This window comes from Alexandromys fortis, unplaced genomic scaffold (genome assembly GCF_014885135.2).
Source record: "Alexandromys fortis isolate MF-2015 unplaced genomic scaffold, M_Fortis_MF-2015_v1.1 scaffold_10, whole genome shotgun sequence".
NCBI classification, from domain to species: Eukaryota; Metazoa; Chordata; class Mammalia; order Rodentia; family Cricetidae; genus Alexandromys; species Alexandromys fortis.
Genome location: NW_026067895.1, coordinates 21,981,969 through 22,002,762, shown reverse-complemented (window position 1 = coordinate 22,002,762; position 20,794 = coordinate 21,981,969). Strand labels below are relative to the sequence as shown.

Sequence of the window (20,794 nt, the reverse complement as noted above, 5' to 3'; positions counted from 1 at the left end):
ATTTATGACTACTTGCCATAGGAACACAAAACTAACAATGGATCAGGTTCTGCAGGTGTATGCATGGAATCCCAGAACTCAGGTGGTAGGATGGGAAGATTTTAAGTTATGTTCAACTGTACAATGAGTGTAGAGACAGCCTGGAATACATGATAACATATCAGAAAGAAAAAAGAAAGGAAACTTTGAAAATAGACCAAAATTATAATGCTTTTATTTAAAACACACAGGGCTAGGTAATGTTCAATTGTCACATTTCTCAGTTTTACAGTAATGATATTTACTATTTCGGCACTAGATAATAATTAACATTTCTGAATTCAGTAAATCATTACACAGCGTAGGAAATTGTTAATGTGTTTATCCATAACCCTGAAAATTGCTCCAAGTAGATGGACATTCCCTGGTCCTTGAAGAGCTGAGGAAGTGTGAGGTGGGAGGTCAGAGAGCTGTGACTGACAGAAGTGGTCAACTGTGCCCAGGAAGAAGGCCTTTAGGGGAAAATACATTCAGATGGGAATGAAGCAGATCTGAAACTCGGGTGGCACAGAAACAAATCCATTGTTGACTGGGCTGGTATCAAGGTCTTTCAGGTCAACTGGAGATTTCAGATTAAAGTTCTGTAAAATAGTGGTCAGGAATAAAAATAACTCCATTCGGGCCAGGCCTTCTCCCACACAAATCCGTTTTCCTGAAAATAAAAAAAATAATAATAAATAAATAAAATAAAAAACAGAATATAATTAACTACTTGTGTTTTGTTGAGACATGCACTGTGTTTGCAATTATAATGAAAGAGAATTTGTGTCACTCTTTAATAGACTGGATGGATGGATGCATGGATGGATAGATGAATAGATAGATGGACAGTTGTTAGATAAATGGAGAAAAGATGAACATATTTTTTCTTCATGTCTGATGTTAGGAAACGAAGTATTAAAATACTTCGATGCAAAGCTTCAGAGGGTGGAAAAGCAGTAAAGAATGCTAGACTTCGCATTCACAGGATTAAAACAAAGAAACGCTCATTTAACTACACATAGAGGTGAGTGGCCATGCTGAACTCTGGGAGTTAATGGAACACAAAAGTAGAGCTGGTGTACTCCAGAGGATATGGAGAATACAGCAGAAGAGACAGAATAACACTGCTTTGGAACCAAACATCAGGATAATGGGAAATACTCCCATTTATAGGGGAAAAAGACAAAGTGTCACAGCACAGACAAAGAGCTCTATCCTATAGAAAGAGAAATAGCTTGAATAAGCAGATAATCAGGTTCCTTCTCAGCTGAGAAGCTTTAAAGAAAACCTTTATATTCTCTCAGCAAATACTAAGAGTACTAAAGCCAGCAGACATCTTGACAATCATTCTAAATTGTAAAAAATAAGCTACTCTTGGGGTTGGAAAACCTGACATCATCACAGAGTCCCCATGAGCAGTCCACAGCTATAACTGGATAGGCTGTGGCCACCAGAGACAGTTGCTTAGAAAAGAATCTTTGATGTGTACTGAGTGTAATATTTCATCCATTGACCATGTATTTAAATACTACTTATCTTTATATCCACAGACAAACATAGCTCTCGTGTTCATCAAAGAAACTCTTTGCATAAAAGAGAGAACATTATAGAAAATCACAACTGATCAAAATGCAGAGAACGTTCTGTCATTGGGTGCCTAGCTCCAGTAGATACATCTACAGCACAACCGTTGCAGCTAAGGCTCAGGGAACATTGAGGAAGAGGGGAGTGGACTGTAAGATCCAAAAGACCAGGAGATAATTTGATTACCTGTTGAGAAAGGAACAAAGTAGTCACTTTTCTTAAACTTGCCATTCTCATCTAAAAAGTGACCAGGATCAAACCTCTCTGGGTTGGGGAATTCTTTGTCATCATGTAGCACAGATGTCAGTGATGCTATGACAGTGGTTCCCTGTAAACAAGAGCCATAGACAAGTCAAGTTATGAAAATGTTGTTGAGGTAAGAGGAACAATAGACTTGGCATAGTCGACGCTTCTGAGGAAATCATGTCCAAACAAGAGCAGAGGCATATCTGTAACAGACAGATCATGCAACAACAGGGATGCACTGGGATCCAATGGCAGTGATCTTAAAGAGTGTTCTCCAATAGATTTTGAAGGACTAAGTACTGGAATATACATTTATCAACAAGATTAGCACTGGTGTCCATCACCACCTACTGCTCTACTTTATCACTGTTGCTACTGCGCCATGCATGTGTGGAATGTGGCTTGAAAATTTAAATTTTTACATGTAACACCAGATGTATCTGCTCATAGGAATGTCTTATGTCCACTTCTGATAAAAATTAACAATGTCTTCTGGAATAGCATTGCCAAAAACATTATTCAATTATTCCATGACATGCAGTTTATTCGTCTTAAATTTAAGATATGGGTGAGATGTTGATTATATTTAGGACTGCTTGTAAAAAATTGAAGGGATAACAAAATTAGAAATTTCCTAATTTTGTAATTCCAGTCAGGGTCATCAGTTTATTTGAGGATAAATATTGAAACTGAGAAACTAATCAGATGATTCTCTAGGCAGGATATTCATAACATGTCAATGGCCACACCATATATTTTATTGATTGCAAAAAGAATAGAACTTCTACAATGTAGATATCTGAATATCATCTTAAGCAGAAGAAGTGGGCATATCCACATATCACTAACAACATAGTTAATGTATGCCAACCTGCCTTACAATATATGAGTCCTATAGGCTATTCTTTGTCCATCATTTTTCCCAAAGTTATAACTAAAAACAAAGTACTAGAGAACAATGACACACAAACCAATCCAGAAATTGAGTACATAATTATATAAACTGAAAGATTTAATGGATCAATATATAAATTTTCTAAATGTGCCTATATATTTCTTAGCAACCTGATAAAACCCTAGGAGAGTCTTTTCAAAGACTGGCAATCTGAACTTTAAGTTTTATTTCAAAGTGTAAACAGTCAAGAGTGACTTTAAATGGAGAGTAAATTTGGAAGGCCTACAGTTCCACAAACTAAGACTTGTTTCATAATTTTACTGTCTCTTAATGAAAATAGCAAAAAGTTCATCCAGCTCCAAGATTTAAAGTGTTTGTATTTTTCTTATCTTGTGGGGGCAACAAATTGGGACCAATCATGTTATACATTCTTAAGAATTCTAGTATAGGTTGCTTGTGAATATACAACTTGTGGCTTGGTTGACTTAATCCCTCTGAAAGGTTTCATAACTTCCTCTTCAACACTGATAATCTGACATTTCAAGCTCCAATATCTTGGGCTTATGATTTAATTTCACTCACTCATTTAAGAGCAAGACCATTAAGGGACAATGTAGACAAAGGAAACTTACCTTGGGAATGAGATAGTTTCTGAACTTAATGTCACAGGTCACTGCATGGGGCAGACTGGTAGGAAGGAGATCAATGTATCTCTGAACCTCATGCAACACAGCATCAGTATAGGGCATGTGACTCCTGTCCTGCATGCTGGGGCTTCTGTGTCTACCAATCACATGGTCAATCTCCTTCTGGACTTTGGCTAGTTCAACACAGTTAAAAATAACAGGTAAGAAAGTGGCAAATCGAACACAAGTCAGGGTTGCCTGTAGCAAGATGAATATGCCTGGCAACAATATGAAAGAATAACATATGCTAATGTAGTGATGGTTGCTATGATAAAAATACTACTATCAAATATTTTAGAAGGCACAATACATAAGCCTTATATAATCATTATCATACTTAAAATCAACACTATTCATTTCAAATAATAAATAGAACAGCAAACCATGAAAATCAACTCTTAGAAGAAAACGACTGATCAAATATTATTAGTACCAAAACAATGAAGTATATTTAAGAATAAATTATAATGGCATTGTGTGCATGTTTGTATGTAGTTTCCAAAGGTATATAATATTGTCTTACTTCTCAAATATGGCCATGTACTAACAATTGCTCCTAAAATTTATGTTTATGGGAGGCAGAGGCAGGTGGATCTCTGTGAGTTCGAGGCCATCCTGGTCTACAAGAGCTAGTTCCAGGACAGGAACCAAAAGCTGCGGAGAAACCCTGTCTCGAAAAATCAAAAATCTATATGTGATGTGGGAGTCCCCTCGGTTTGCTGTGATTACCATTAATGAATAAAGAAACTGCCTCGGCCTGTTGATAGGGCAGAACTTAGGTAGGCGGGAAAGACAGAACTGAATTCTGGGAGGAAGAAGGCAGAGTCAGAGAGGTGCCATTGAGCCACTAAAGACAGATGCTGGGAATTTTACCTGGTAAGTCACTCTCACGTGGCAATACACAGATTAATAGAAATAGGTTAAATTAAGATGTGAAAGTTAGCCAATAAGAAGCTAGAGATAATATTCCAATCAGTGATTTAATTAACACAATTTCTGTGTGATTTTTGGTCCTGGGTGGCTGGAACGAACAAGCGATATCCTCTAAGACATATGCAGTGACTATTCTTTCTTATCCATCACTGGATACATGAAATTCTTATTCGTGTGGAAAAATAGTTTCATATTCTCTAGATTTATTAAATGTAAACATCTTTCTCAGTTCAGTCCTCACAGGGGAGCTTTGCAGTATCCATTGGTGAAATCTTTGAGACTACATAAAATTGTGCCCTGGTAAGAAAGAAATGATTATTGTCATTGTTGATGCTATCCTGAACTTAAATCTATTTCTCTTTATCTACTTAAATTTTTTCATTTTGGGGATTATTTTGAAATATTCAAGTAGATGTTTCAAAGTCTTGCCAATACATATCCAGTTAGGAAGAAGTCTCAGGATATCAACCTCTTATTTCCCTTTTGTTCTTGGTTATCTCCTCACACCTTCATCTCCATTGGTCCATTCTAAACTGGATGTTTTCTAGATGTGATGCAAAACAGCCACCCTAATGATCTCATTCTTCTCCATGTGGTCTCTTGATTTCTATAGCCCATTACTTTTTATGTCTGGAGGACTTGTATTCAACTACCAGCATTCATACAGTGAATAATAACCATGTATAAATTTCAATTCTATGTATTTGATGCCCTCTTCTGATATCTGTGGGCACCAGGCCTGCACATGGTACACACACATAAATGCAGGCAAAACGTTCATATACATAGAATATTTTTAATTTAGGATAAAATTATAAGACACTACCCCAATAGTCTGCCATAACTTAAATAGCATTTTATGGAAATTTCTTTATAGAATGATAAATTAAATCCCTTTAGAAATTCTGCCTAACGAACAATGAGGGCTGACGAGAAGCCAAAAACAATGGCACGGGGTTTTGATCCTACTTCATGTTCTGGCTTGGTGGGAGCCTAGCCAGTTTGGATGTTCACCTTCCTAGACATGGACAGAGGGGGGAGGACCTTGGACTTTCCACAGGGCAGGGAACCCTGACTGCTCTTTGGATTGGAGAGGGAGGGGAAGAGGAGTGGGGGGAGGGGGAAAGGAGTGGGGGGGGAGGAGAAGGGTGGGAGGAGGGGGAGGGAAATGGGAGGCTGGGAGGAGGCAGAAACTTTTTTCTTCCTTTTCTCAATAAAAAAAAAGAAAAAGAAAGAAATTCTGCCTAAATGGACCTAAGCTTTAGAACAGTTTCCAGGATGATGTCTCATTAAATTCTAGAATTGATATTTATTCTTCTGTAGGGAGAGTTTCTATTCCAACAAAAGAATTGTCAGAATAAGGAAAAACATCCTCAAGAATATATCTTCTATTCAATATAGATTTTTCCAGTTTAAAGTAAATTGCATTTTAAAAAGAAGTTATGTGGACACAATCACTTCCCATAAAATCCAGGCTCTGGAAAAATATTTTATTGGTCTTTCTTCCTGCCTTCCCACCTCACTTCTATGAAGCATGAGCTCTGCTAAGAGCTGAGACACCTCACTTCAGTCCTCCTGATCAATGTGGCAGATTGGAGTGGCACACACAGTTAAATTCTGAGGCTTCCTTGAGACAAACAAAACACAGGACTCCATGGGTCTCTTCCAATTCCTTTCTGACTTCCTTGCTTCCCACCTGTGTCCTTACCTGTGACTTCTGGGTACTTGAGCAGGAGCAGCAGGGAGTACCTCAGTGTTGTACTTGTTGTCTCTGTCCCAGCAGCAAACAGGTCACCTGCTGAGAAGATCAAGTTTTCACAGGTAAACTCTGTCTTTGGGTTGTTCTTTTCCTAGGAATGATTTTACAGTGTTAGCCATCAAATAATTTGTCAATGTGCTTACTAGATGGAATAAAAATGCCTTACATATGCTGAACTTAACCTAACAGAGCCTGGGGAATGCAGTAGGAGAAGAAACTGACATGTGTTCAAAAGAGATGTAAACCCCCTTACCCATATTTACCTCCTATACCCAGTGTCTTATCTGGAAAAATTATTTTCATGAGACTCCTCAGCCATGCAAACCATAGAGTGTATCATCTTCCCAAAGAGACGGAAACAAAAGAACGGATGCCTCATTTTCTTTTTTAATGTTTTACTTAAAGCACACATAAAAAGGGAGGAGGAAAGACAGATAGTATGTTATATTAGGGATCGTCACAAAGATGAAAACCTCAATTGTAAACACGGCAAAGAAAGAGGGATGATCCCTGACTCTCATGAGGGAGGTTTACCGCTTAGATAAGGAGAGTGAATCCAGGACACAGCAAGAATAAGGGTAGAGTTCAGTGACGTAAAATGGAGAGCTCACAAAGCAACCAAACAAACACCTTATGTTTATGATGAGTCCAATAATATTCATTGGAAATAAGTAGCTTTACAACAAATGGAACCATGATAGAATTAGCATATATTCATATAAGAACCTGATAGATATCAATCTTTAATTCCGTGTCCACGTCAATCGACTTGAAGTTACACACAGTTAACTTAAATTTTCATTTAACTTTCATCCGTGCCACTAATCATTCCCTTCTCAACCACAACCTACACTTTATAATTTATGTAAAATTCCCTCACCTGTCCATTGCTAATATTTTAAGATTTAGTTCAATCTGCAGACACTATAGACAATCTAACTAGCTAGAGCTCCTTTTCTGAGTTTCTATGCATTGCCTGCAAAGACAATATTCATCTTTATTTCATATTAACATTTTTTTCTAGCAGTTGTGTGGTGTGGGAAGTTCTTCTGTATATATGTTGTTTTTATTGGTTAATGAATAAATCTGTTTCAGCTAGTGAATTAGCAGAATAGAGCTAGGCGGGAAACCTGAAATGAATGCTGGGAGAAAGAAGGCAGAGTCAGTGAGAAGCCACGTAGCCACCACTGGGAACAGATGCACTGGAACCTTGCTGGTAAGCCACAGCCATGTGGCACTACACAATTAATAGAAATGGATTAATTTAAGATATGATTTAGCCAGAAAAATGCTTAAGCTATTGGCCAAACAGTATCACAAATAATATAGTTTCTGAGTGATTATTTCATGGTCTGGGCAGCCAAAAACAAACAAGAAGCCTCAGACAAAAAAAAAAATTGGCACACCAACATGGTCAACAATATTCACGTAAAACCTGAAAAATCTTAAAAAGAAATTTTACATACAAAAGAACAGAGTTAAGCACAGCTTTTTGGTAGCAGCATTTTCTTGGGTGGGCTCTGTTTGCTAGAAGCAAGCAGAGGCATAATTCTTTTAAGAGAAACCTTTCTGACTCTGCAGTAACAGCAAACACTGCAAAAAAAACTCCCTTAAGAAGGCTTCCTGGTTCACCAGCAGAAATGGCTCTGACTCTTTCAGGAGGTCCATATAGGAGCATTTAAATGGGGTCTGTGAGCAGAGTGCTACAGCTTGCTTAATGTAAAATTAGAATGGATGTGTGCCTAAAAACAAGACAATGTACATAGCTGTCAGAAGCTGTGAACATGCTTCTGCTATGTTGGACTGGGCAGAGCAAAAAGGCAGGGCTGTGTTGGCCCTAGCCATGAACATTTAGCCTTCAAAAATGGGGGGGCCCCTCTGGTTATAAAATAACTACAGATACACAATAAAAACAGATACAGATTTTTTGAAAAGCCCTCTAACATAAAAAAAAAAACAAAGTCTTTAAAGACAGAGTACAGACAGTAATAGATTAAAGGGGTAAAGAAAAAATAAGCCACGTAAGAATGTAATATGCACAGGGAGTCTGAATTATGTATATTATTGGGCTTTCTTTAAATTTTTTGACTGTGAATGAGCTAAGTACAGGGAGACATTTTATCTTATGGGCTGCTAAGCTAAACCAACATATATACTTTAAAGGTATCTTGACTTCAGAATTTGGTTCTAAGGATTTGTTGCTTTGGAAAAGAGGTCCTGCTTTGGTTTCCACAGAAAATGAGGACCTATGGACTTCTTCTAGACTAATGCAGTTTGATGGACCAAGACCTGCTAAAAGGTCACCATGAACACCCCCAAAAATAACTTCAAATAGCAAAAAGCAGGAAGCAGTTTAGAGAGAACTATGCCCAAATTTCCTAATGATTGTTTATAAATATTAGTTTACATTTAAAGGGGGATATGCTATAGAGATGACTACTTTGCATTGGTATGGATTTTGGTCTATTGAATCAAATTTAAGGTCAATTTTGTTATATATATATATATATTTCTGCTCTTGATTAAGGTATTGTGTTTGTGCCACACATTTAAAAGTGTAATGTATATTTAAGAAATATAGGTTAATATATAGTCATCTATAATATTCAAGTGTGTAGTCATGTTAGTTAAGTTTTCTAGATGTATAGAAATATATTCTAGTTAGAAAGGTATTCTCCAAATCTCTCAGAGACCTTCAGAATAAAGCATTTAAAATGTTTTAAGAACTTAGGATTTTTTCGTGACAATGAGACACATCTGATCCTGGCAGCATCGATCTACTTCAAGAGGATAATGGGCATCAAAGAGGTTCCTCATGGAGTTTGTTAACCATTTGGGCAAGAAACTGCTCTTGCCTGAACTGTTTGACTGGACTTGCAGGAACAACAAAAAAATGACTGCTGAAGCTGCCTAAAGAAGGTGATACAGTCCTTCAGGGTTCTTGCTTCAAGAAAGAGTCTGCCAGACATTCTGCAGGGCACAGAAGAAAGTGACTGACAAATTTCCAACATAGATGGAACTGTCTTTGAAGTTTCCTGCTTCATGGAAAAGTCTGCAAGATACTATGGGCCTGTAGGCTGAAGACTGGATGCTCCAATGATACAGAAGAACTTTAGGTGACTGTCCAGGCAGCAAGATGTCTCTATCAATTCTAGAGTTTTGGAAGTTGCTTACAATGCACTTCATGTTAACTTAGGAATATTGTATCCTTCTGGAGTCATTGATGGAGTTGAAGAAAAGATAGTTTTAATTATACTTTTCCTTAGTTATGATAAAAGATAAAGTAGATATAAATGTTGTAACTGTAATCCTTGCTTGATACCTGTCTTGTTATATGTAATTTTACTATGTTAAAGTTAAAACCTTCCTTTTTATTTAAACAGAAAAGGAGGAATGGTGTGGGAAGTCCTTCTGTATATGTGTTTGTTACTTCTATTGGTTAATGAATAAATCAATTTCAGCCAGTGACTTAGCAGAATAGAGCTAGGCAGGAAAACTAAACTGAATGCTGGAAGGAAATAGGCAGAGTCAGTGAGAAATCATGTAGCTGCCACCAGGAGAGATGCAGCAGAACCTTGTCAGTAAGCCACAGCCATGTGACAATACACAGATTAATAGAAATGGGTTAATTTAAGATATAAGAATAAGCCAGGAATACTCTTAAGCTATTGGTCAAACAAAATTGCAAATAATATAGTTTCTGAGTGATTATTTCTTGATCTGGGTAGCCGGGAACAAACAATCAGCCTCCCGCCAACAGTTTGGAAAGGTTTATATTCCTTAGACATATAGCATTTTATGACTATTCAGCTAGATCATTTTTATCTAAAAAATTGGGTCAATAAATTTAGATTATTTAACTTTACACTGGTATACTTACTGCAAATCCATGTACATAACATGCTATCGAAGTGTTTGTCAAACATTACTGGTCTGAACCATTCAAATATCCCTGTAAAGCAGAGACTATCCATGGAACGATGCTCAGGCAATCAAACAACTGAATTGAAGTTTTATTATCATTTTACCTGCTCCATTTTGATCAGAAAACAATCAATAAAGTCCCAAGGATTGTTAATGTCCAGTGATTCTTGGTGCTCTATCATTTTTGCCAAAAAATAATGTTTTAAAAAAGTAAAATTTTCAAGTAACTCTCTGTGTCTTCCTGGTAGATAATCAATTATAGCAGGAAAATTATTGCAAATCTACAAAAGAAAATGATGAAAGTTTAAAATATGAGATGTATATAAGTGTGCCTTATAGTGGACCTTGGCCAGAAAGTATAAATATAAAATAAATAAAATATATTATCCATTTTGATGAGGTATTTTTATGGTGTATGCAAAAATTCTCTTTGCTTGTGAAGATGTCGATAGAAGAGCGTAATGAACCAGCTCACACATGATAACCACTGCACAAAATCTCACACAATCTTTATTCCATACATAAATGTTACATCAGCTCCTTCATTTTCTCCACAACTTCTTCACTACAACCTTGAATACAAAACACCATGAATTGCTATGGTTCACATTTTATAGACTGCAACAGAGATAAAGGAGCTTGGGATATCCTGAATAGATGCATTGACGTCATACTTGCTACTTAATTTCCATCAGTCACTCTCAGACACAGAATAAGAATTTTAGCAGTGGGAGTCTTAAGAATTCTTGAAGTACAACTGTGAACCTGTGCAGACCATCTGGATGATTTCTTCAGGATCATTTAGACCTATTAGCTAGCTCAGCTCAGCTCAGCACAGGGAAAAATTTGATGGGATCCAAGACACCACTCAAACACGTTGTCACTCCTGTGACAGATATATTGGTACTTAGGATGTCAGCTGCTTACTATTTAATAAACACTGCCATACTCCAGGAGCCCTGGCAGTTTCAATGATTCCATGCACTGTCCCTACTGGAAGAAAATATTCTCTCATTGTAAATTATGATATTTCTCCTAAGTGTTTTGATGACAAAATCTCTAAAGCATTGAAAGGATAATAAGCCTTGCTGCTGACAAATTTTAAAGATGAAACAGATTGTCCAATGAGTTATATCAGTGTCTTCTTAGCGTTGAACTAATGGTTTATGGAGAAAGTGATTTGAGGTTTAATGGAAAGTCAATGAACAGAGTCGAACAGCCCACAATTAAGCCTTCATTTTTCTAAAGGATTTTGCAATCTTAGGGAGCACATATCTCTAAGTGGGGATTATTGGTTTTTGTTTTGTTTTATTTTGTTTTGTTTTTAAAGAAAGAAATGAGCTCACCTGAATCCAAGGAGTACTCAGAATCTCTACATTTTTATTTAAGTTGTTCATTAAGTTAAGAAAATCCTTGTCTTTATAATCAAAACGATTCTGGAAAACAATGGAGCAGATGACATTGCAGGGAGCACAGCCCAGGATGAACGTGGGGTCACAGGGTGAGCCTGAAGAGATGGGAACAATTGTAAAATGTCACTGAAATATATGTGTGTAAAACACTGTGCGTCATAACAGGTAAAAGAACTTAGAAAATCTGAGCAAGTTTTACCAACAGATGGCCTGGTAGACATAAAAATATGCATTGCATCTGCACATCATTTTTATACTTAATATTATTTCACTGATCTGGAAATCTATCCCTTTTCATCTCATCCCTTTATTGACTGACCTCTCACTGCAGAGGTCTGCTGTTTTGGAAGGGGGAAAATGGACTTTTTAAATATTCAGTAATGCAATTCTGGTTAGGCCCAAGTGTGTTTGTAAAGCCGCTGAACAACATGGTACAACATTCATGGGAATGGAAGGCAGGGAATCTGGGAAGAGGTGGGGTGTAATTTATTCTGTTTTCTATAAATTATGCTATGCTTTTAAAAGAGAATGAACTGGTAAATCTTTATTAAGATATAGTCAAGTAAAGAAATGTGTTACACAGTAATATCCACCAAAATTTCTTGCATGGACCTGGGATATTTCAGTTATAAAAAAATAGTCCAATTAAAGACAATTATACCTTTTGGTTCTATACAAATATGATGTGCTGATTGTCACCCTATTCACATATGTTTTCTAGTGAACTTAATATTTATGTTGAGGGAAATTATTGTTCCTTAAAACATCAGAAAATAAGTTCAAAACCTAAATTCATATAGTCATTTTGGTTTTTGAAAGCAAAACAGTTGGAAAAGATCTAGATTAAACACACAGAATCCTTCCATAAAACAAAAATCACAGATTTAAAAGCTGACCTACTTTTTTTCTACTACTAATCATACTTTCCATATGAAGACAGAGCCAGAACACAGAATGAAAGCTCTGGCCACCCTCAAAACTTCTCAAGAGCATAACAACGAGACAGAAGCCTATGATGAGTAACCCTCACCATTGGTTTTCCTTAATTCCTCCACAAGACAGCGAGCTTCCTCTTGCACACGGTCCTCAATGCTCCTCTTCCCCATTCCAAAGTTCCTTAGAGCCATGAGTGAGAAGCGCCTCATTGCTTTCCAATTCCTCCCATTACTGAAAACAATGCCTAAAAGAAAGAGCAGAAGTGAGGAGGGAGATCCCAAGTAAGGAAGGAGGTCTGATGGGTGACTGCCACACAGAAAGCCCAGCTGGATCTGAACAAGTTTCACCCTCAAATTCCCTATGGGCCCAGCCCAACATATAAACATGGACACATAGGGGCATGGACAATGTAGACATGTGGACATGTAGGCACACGGACACTTACCAAGACCTTTATTGATCTTATCAAACACTGGAATGCTTCCTCTTCCAGCAAACTCTTCACCATGATCAATCAAGGCTTCTTTCACAGCTTCATACCCATACAACACCACAGCAGGCTTTCTGCCCAAGTACAGAGTGAACACAGGACCATAGACTTTTGATAACTGAAAATAAAAATGTAATTTAAAATAGAGCAAGAATGGATAAGGAAAATGTGGTACATTTACACAATGGAGTACTACACAACAGAAAAAAACAAGGACATCTTGATTTTTGCAAGAAAATGGATGAAGCTAGAAAATATCACTTTGAGTGAGGCAACCCAGACACAGCAAGACAATTATCACATGTACTCACTCATAAGTGGTTTTTAAACATTAAGCCAAGAAAACCAGCCCACAAATCACCATCCCAGAGAACCTAGACAACAATGAGGACCCTAAGAGAGACATACATAGATATAATCTATATGGGGGATGGAAAAAGACAAGATCACCTGAGTAAATTGGGAGCATGAGGACCTTGGAAGAAGGTTGAAGGGGAGGGTCCCATGCCAAGAGTCTCAGCTGCCCCAGGGAAAACCTATTCTGGAACACAATTGATCTCTGCTAAAAAATTAGGTCAGCACGATAAATAACCAGACCAGCTCAAGAACAACAGTTATAATTTTTTAATAGTTGAAAAGGGAAAACTCATGTTACAAGAGTGGGAGGTCCGAAATCCAATAGATCCAGCGAGCACCGCACAGAGACAGAGAGCAGCACACCTGGATCTCCCAGTATTTCTACTTGGGCCCCAAGTAGCCACACCCTAATTAGATGTGATTGGTTGATAATTTCCCCATCATCTCCCCCTTTTGTCTAAACAAGATCAATCCAAACCCAATACAACTATATACAATAGGAAGAGATACCAAATATAAAATTACAAGTAATAAATAATATTAAGCAAGGAATGCAGAACAAAAGTTTTACTAAGCATTCTATTTCAAGGAGTTTAAATATTGCATTGAAATTAAGCTTGGCTGAATCATGAGGAAGGTAGCTACAATTATCTAATCTTTAACTCCATTAAAAATCTGAGAAGGGAAACAATATTACTTGAGTGAACAGGAAATACAATCGGGAAAGTTCCAAAGGGGCTTTTGGTGTCTGTGCTCTGCCACTCCCTTTGTAGCCAGTATGTGATGGCTCAAATCTTTTTAATTTAATATTTTTAATTTGCATAGTAACCCCAGTTCTCCCTCCCTCTCATTCTCCCACCACCCTTTTTTCCCATCCCACCATCCATCCACTTCTCAGAGGAGCTAAGGCTTCCCTTGGGGAGTCAACAAAGTCTACTGTACTAAGTTGAGACAGGACCAACCACCTTCCCCCTGTACCAATAGACAAGCAAGGTATTCCACCATAGGTATTGGGCCCCAAAAAGCCAGTTTATATACCCAGTATTATGTTCTGGTCCCACCAACAGCCTCCTTCCAACAGATAAAGCCATGTAATTGTCACCTACATTAAGATGGCTTAGTTAAGCCCCATGCAGGATCCCAGTTGTCAGTTCATAGTCCATGAGCTCCCACTAGCTCTAGTCAGCTGTCTCTGTGGTTTTCACAGTCATGATCGTGACCCCCACCTTCCTTGCTCATCTGATCCCTCCTCCCTCTCTTCAACTAAGTTCCAGGAGCTCAGCCCCATGTTTGGCTGTGGATCACTGCATCTGCTTCTATCAGTTACTGGATGAAGGTTCTATAATGAGATTTAGGGTAGTCACTAATCTGATTATAGGGGAAAGCCTGTTCAGACACCAACTCCATCAGTGCTAGGAGTATTAGGTGGAGTCATCCTTGTGGAGTCCTAGGAATTTCCCTAGCACCTGGTTTCTCCCTAGCCCCATAATGGCTCCCTTTTTCAAGATATCTTTTTCATTGCTCCCCCCTTTCTATCCCTCCCCCAACTCATCCATCTGGAGACTTCATATTCCTACCCCCTATCCCCTCCCTTCCACTTGCCTTCCCAGCTTACCCAGAAGGCCTTAACTATTTTTTTCCTGGGGTCCTTAATGTGTAACCCTCTTAGGGTCCTTCTTTTTGCCAAGCTTCTTTGGGGTTATAAACTGTTGCCTGGCTAGCCTTTCCTTTACGTCTAATATCCACTTTTGAGTGAGTACATGCTTTGTTTGTCTTTCTGTGTCTGGGTTACCTCCTCAGGATTTTTTTTTTCTAATTCCATCCACTTGCCTGCAAATTTCAAGAGGTCACTGTTTTTTACCACTGAGTAATACTCCATTGTGTAAATGTTCCACGTTTTCTTTATCCATTCTTCATTTGAGGGATATCTAAGTTGTTTCCAGGTTTTTCTTATAACAAATAATGCTGCTATGAACATAGATGAGCAAATGTCTTTGTGGTATGTTTGTGCATCCTTTGGGTATATGCCCAGATGGCCCAAATCTTTATCGACCAGGGTTATGGCACCTAAAATGCTCTTTCATTCAGGAACTGCCTGGCAGAGTCATCTGAGTCATTGGCACCCCTCCTCTTTCCCTCAAGCCCCACCGATTCCTTATCCTTCCCCTTTTCCAGTGCCTCATATTACACCCAACTGTCGGTCAATCTTCTTCCTTTTAACCTCCCTTCTTCTTCTCCTCCTCATAGGTGAAGATTCAGCCTCTTCCCCTCACCTACCTCTCTTCTTCTCCCTCTTCCTATTGTCCCTCTTTCTTCTCTGCCACCACAAGCTCCACCTCAACCCCTATATCCACCTCCTCCTCATCTTCCTCCCCTCTCCTTGCATCTCTGTCCCACTTCTACAAAGCCACAACCTACACCCTGGTCCTCATCCACACACTGGTCTACTTCCCCTGAGTCCTCCCTTGTGGCTTCTCATACAGGATCCTGGCAGATCCCTGTTCTCCTCCGGCCCTTCTAGAGTTGCCCGGGTGTATGTCCCTTTCTCCCTCCAGGATCTATCCCAAATAATAGGGTACTGGGTATGGTGGAGCTTTTAGTGCACGGGATTCATAAAATTCAGAATTTAAGGCCAATGGATAGCGTTCTCCAGTAGGAGAGAAAACACACGGACATGTGGCATGTGGTACAGGAAGAAAAAGCATAAAGGACACTGTGAAGTAAATATTACACCACAGGTGTAGAGGTAAAAATTGAAAGCTCAAAAATAAATAATAATAGATAATAAAGAAAGAAAGGTGGGAGATAAAATATCAGGAGTAAAATTGCATAGAACTGTAGACATAAGACTAGGAAATAGGATTCAACTGTCTGCACATTTGCTTAGATGTATTTTGATAGCCAGATGAACTGGGATGGAGCAGAAATAACTACAAAAATGTTTAGAGTTTGTAAATATTCTGCTCCCTCCACCACACCGGTGGTGTAGCCACCAACCTCTCCAGATTGCTCCAGGACTCGGAGATGCCATGGTGCAGCCCGTCCATGCTCTGGGAGCATGTGGTATGCAGCCCAGCAACAGCCTTTGGCTGTTGCTACCAAGCCCAGAAACAGCCAGATGCTGTTGCCAACTGAGTCTGGCCTGCGCTGCTCTATGGAGCCAGAAAAGGCAGGACAGTATAGAGGGCTATGACTATCATGGCTGGTGCTTGGAGCTAGCCGGTAGGGAATGGTGAGATGCTACATAGCCTGTGACCTGAGGAGCCTGTGGGGTAAAAATTTGCCAGCCACCTCTGGCAAGACAGGAGTGCTGAGCGCTAAATGTGAAAAACATGGCCTGAACCTAGGCACAGCAAGCAATGAGGAAACAGAGCCTCCAGGTTCCAATCCTGGGCGGGACACTGCAAAGCAGCTGTGCCTGGACCTGACCCCAGGTTCAACTGCAAGCCTAGCCAAGATCTTTGGCTCCCAGGCTGACAGCCAGACTGTGAGAAGTAGCCTCAAGCAGGCAAACGTCTTTTGAAATGCAAAGGCACCTCAAGCCAGGCATCCCTGAAAATCTGTCAGCTAGGGAGACTTGCAGCTTGGATTTTACAGGGGATTTTGAGCTCCTCAGTGAGATTAAAGCAGAGCTTTACATAGAATAAACTGGGGGAGTTAAACTCTCACTGTACATTGGAGAGAGCAAGATCCTGTTTTAATATGGAATTAAAGCCATATTTGTGCTTTTATTCACAGGAATAAAATAATGCTTGATAACTACATACAAAATAGAGGAGCGCCAACCCTGATGACATCATAGCCACTGATACCGCCCCCCCAAAAAAAAAATAGTAGAAAGACTTGCTACATGGCCTGCATGGACCTGTACCAGGTCTTCCGTGTATAAGGCTGTTAGTTTGGTGGTTTTGTGGGCTTCCTAACAGTGGTATTAGGTGTGTCTCTGATTCTTTGTCTGCTCTTGGGACTCTTTACCTACTACTGGGTTGACTTGTCAGGCCTGAATATTAGGGCTCCTGCTTTGTCTTATTGTATATTGTTTTGACATATTAGGTTGTTGTCTCCAGGAAATCTACTCTTTTCTGAAGACAAATGAAAAGGAAGTGGGTATGGGGGGTGTAGAGGTGGGGAGGAAATGGGAGAAGTAGAGGGAGGGGAAACTGTGGTCAGGGTGCTTTGTGTAACAGAAGAAAAGGTTTGATAAAAAATAAAGAACTATATGATTACTAATCCTGCTATCTTGTTGAAAAAAAAAGCCCATATTTGCCTTTAACAAGAATACAAATATTATGAGGTTCTATGCAAGTAGGAAGTAATTTAAATCCCACGGGAAAATTAAATGCAGTCTCTTCTTCAGATGAAAATTGGGGGAAAGTGAAGGAGGGAGGGAGGGAGGGAGGGAGGGAGGGAGGGAGGGAGGGAGNCTATATACAAATGATGAGAAAAAAAGCTGAGAAAAATTCAGGGAAACAACACCTTTCACAATAACCTCAAATAATATAAAATATCTTGCTGACTGGAGCAACCAAGCAACTGGAGAATTTGTATGATAAAACTACGATGTCTTTGAAGAAAGAAATTGAAGAAGATATCAGAAGACAAAAGATGTCCCATGCTCACGGATCAGTAAGATTAACAGTAAAAACTGCCATCCTAACAAAAGCAATCTACAGATATAATGCAATCTCCATCAAAATCCCAATACAATTCTATACAGACCTTGACAATACAATTCTTCATTTCGTAAGGAAAAAAAAAAAACAAGAAAGACTATATGGTCAATAGCTAGTCAGGAGGTATGGGTGAGACTTCAAGACAGAGAGAGCTCTGGGAAGAAGAAAGGAGTCACCAGCTAGACAAAGAGGAAACAGGATATACAGAAGTAGAGGTAAAAGCTACAAGCCATGCAGCAGCACGTAGATTAATAGAAATGGGTTAATTCAAGTTATAAGAGCAAGCTAAAAATTAGAAACCTAAGCTACAGTTGAGCTATTGTAATTAATAATAAGTCTCTGTTTCATGATTTGGGGTCTGGCAATATCGAGAAATATTTGCTACAGCATGTGGCCTGCATGAATCTGTTCCAGGTCTTCTGTGTTAGCTTGGTAATGTTTCGGGAATTGTAACAGTGGTAGCAGGTGTGTACCTGACTCTTTTGACTGTTCTTGGGACTCAAAAGAATTCTAATAGCAAATACTTGGCCCTGTATCACTACCAGTTCCTATCACTTTTTTATGTAGTTCAGATCCATAATTTCCTGGAGACAAAACAGAAGTTAAGTTCTTTGCAGAAGTTTTATTTGTTTTCCAGTTCTACGTGCAATGCATGGCTAAGATATGTGAAGGAAATCTCTGTCTAATTGCTTCCTTTGTTTCTCCTTCAGCCAGCAGCCAAAAGTTTTAAGGAGGGAAAAAAAAATATTTACTACTTTACACTGTGATTTCTATTCTACTAGGCACCCACTAATGTTTGCCCAGCGTATCACATTTCCTCATTCTATGATTCTGACAATGATGTGATGGAAACGCAGCTGGGACATCAAGCTTAGGTGACAGATTTACAATTGTGTACCACATAGACCATCCACAGTCATATACTTCACTTAAACAATGGGACATTTCCTTCCCTTGGAATGCTACTCGGAAAACAAAACATGTACTTACATTCTTCAGTGATTTGCTGATGTCCTTAAGGTCTACCTGAAGAATATTTCCGATGACCGGGAGAGGAGTGGGGCCAGGAGGAAGCTTTCTTCTCTCAGAGCTCTGCCTCCGCAGTGAAAGGAGAAACAGACAGGAGAGAACAAGCCCCAGAAGCACACCTAGAGTCATCGCTGCCTTCTCTGCTTGCTGACATGAGTGTGTGCTTACAACACAAAGCTTATGTAATGAAGCCTGCTATTCCACCCATGAGTCTATGATACAAAACAGACCAACCAGGGACAAGACTTAATCTCTCCTTCAAGTGGACCTTGTTCCAACATAGTAATTAAAGTAAAATATTGACTCCGTTGCTGTCATTTATACCAAAGCAGATCTTGTAGATTGTGGCTAAATTGTCATGGGCTGGGCTCCAAGAACTTGGGGGGAAAGCTTTTCTTATATGTAGCTGCAATTGGAAAAATTAAGCTATTTCATGATAAAAAAAAATTGAAAATTGTACAAAATTATGGATTCTCAAGTTAATGACCCCTTGAGAACTTATATTTTAGAAATTTAATATTTTATATAACCTGCAAGTAAATAGAAATGTTATATTATAAAAACACTGAATATTCTTCCTCAATACTAAAATAAGTTTTCAAATAATATACTAATTTTTCAAAGTCACAAACATAAACTATCAAATATAACCTATACTGTTAATGATAATACATCATTTTTAATTAAACTAATGGGCATAATTTTTACCATAAATAAATTTTCAGGTAGAAATATAAATGATAACATTTTCTGTTTTAAATGTGGAAAGGAACTGTCAGGAAACCTGTCATTCTAACGCAGTTCTTACCTGCGCAGTGTATTTAAAAGCAGGTCTGATAACCACTGCTGTTCACCATTGCTTACAGCTCAGAATAATTCCATCAAACAAAAAATTATCTCACAATAGGAAATACACTATTGTACTTCCTTTGCTCTTGTTGTAAAGTCAGAAGTTTCACATTAAACAGAAGCACCCCATTTGACTTCAAGGATAGTACAGTAGGCTTCTCTCAGAAACAAAAAGTAAGAATGAATCGTGCTCTCCGTAACGAAGAAAGACTGAATCTCGGAGAACTTGTTGATGACAACTTGGGAAACTGTCAACCTCAGAATGTTACTAAGATGTTTTCATTCTGTCACTTTCACGAATAAAATTTTAACAATAAGAAAGCAAATTTGTCAGCAGAACAACGGCGTGCAATAGAAGATGAGCTCTGTACTCCAAACATGCCATGACTCCCTTTGGCTCGTGCCTTTGAACACTGGGAGGCACGGTTTTAAAAGAATATGAATTCTTTAGAAGACAGAATTTTGTCCAAGGAAGAGGGTAATTTCTCCAGAGTACATGTGGCTGATGAGGCTTTACAGCCTGAATTCACCTCTTATTGCTCTCTGCTTCCTCTTCCAACAAGATGTCAAGTGTGAATGTCTCCCAGTTAGACATTCCTGCTGTCAGGGGCCGCCTTTCCCAGAACCTCTCCCTACATGGTTAACTGTAATACCTCATACTGTGAGCCAAAATAAGCTCTTCCACCCTCAAATTGCTTCATGTCAGACATTTCAACACAGCAACTAGAAAAGTAACCAATACAGAAAATTCATATAGAGAAGCGGGCCGTTCTATAATACATCTAACTATGAAATTCCAGAGCTTTGGAACTGGTCTGATAGAAGATTGCCTGTGAGTTTGGACACGTGAGCTAGGAAGGGTTAGAGTGCTATACCAGAGCTTAATGGGCTTAATGATAGGAGTTTGGAGAACTAAAGCAATGGGGGAACGTGGGCCATGGAAAACTATTTCACGAGGTTTCTAACGGGAAATAGTTACTCATTAGGAACTGGACTGACG

The 20,794-nt window shown here is 38.7% G+C and overlaps 1 protein-coding gene across 4 annotated transcripts; it reads right to left on the bottom strand.

The window, feature by feature from the left end:
• Positions 1–264: 264 nt before the first annotated feature.
• Positions 265–19,074, bottom strand: LOC126511085 (cytochrome P450 2C42-like). 4 transcript variants are annotated; one of them, XM_050157978.1, is made up of 9 exons: positions 18,907–19,074; positions 12,842–13,004; positions 12,491–12,640; positions 11,395–11,555; positions 10,153–10,329; positions 6,074–6,215; positions 3,379–3,566; positions 1,792–1,933; positions 265–691 (listed from the first exon to the last, which is right to left on the bottom strand). In XM_050157978.1, the coding sequence occupies exons 1-9, from the start codon at positions 19,072–19,074 to the stop codon at positions 510–512; spliced, it is 1,473 nt and encodes a 490-aa protein (XP_050013935.1). In that variant the 3' UTR covers positions 265–509. The 4 variants fall into 4 exon arrangements, with proteins under 4 accessions (XP_050013935.1, XP_050013942.1, XP_050013959.1 ...); XM_050157985.1 differs by having other exon boundaries at positions 12,848–13,004; XM_050158002.1 differs by lacking the exon at positions 10,153–10,329.
• Positions 19,075–20,794: the final 1,720 nt, after the last annotated feature.

Coding starts and splice junctions, on each gene's coding strand:
- LOC126511085 (XM_050157978.1), bottom strand. CDS start 19,074: ATGACTCTAGGTGTGCTTCTGGGGCTTGTTCTCTCCTGTCTGTTTCTC. Junction 6,216..10,152: donor TTCTGATCAAAATGGAGCAG/GTAAAATGATAA, acceptor AATCATTCCTAG/GAAAAGAACAACCCAAAGAC. Junction 692..1,791: donor CTTTGTTCCTTTCTCAACAG/GTAATCAAATTA, acceptor TTTTATTTTCAG/GAAAACGGATTTGTGTGGGA.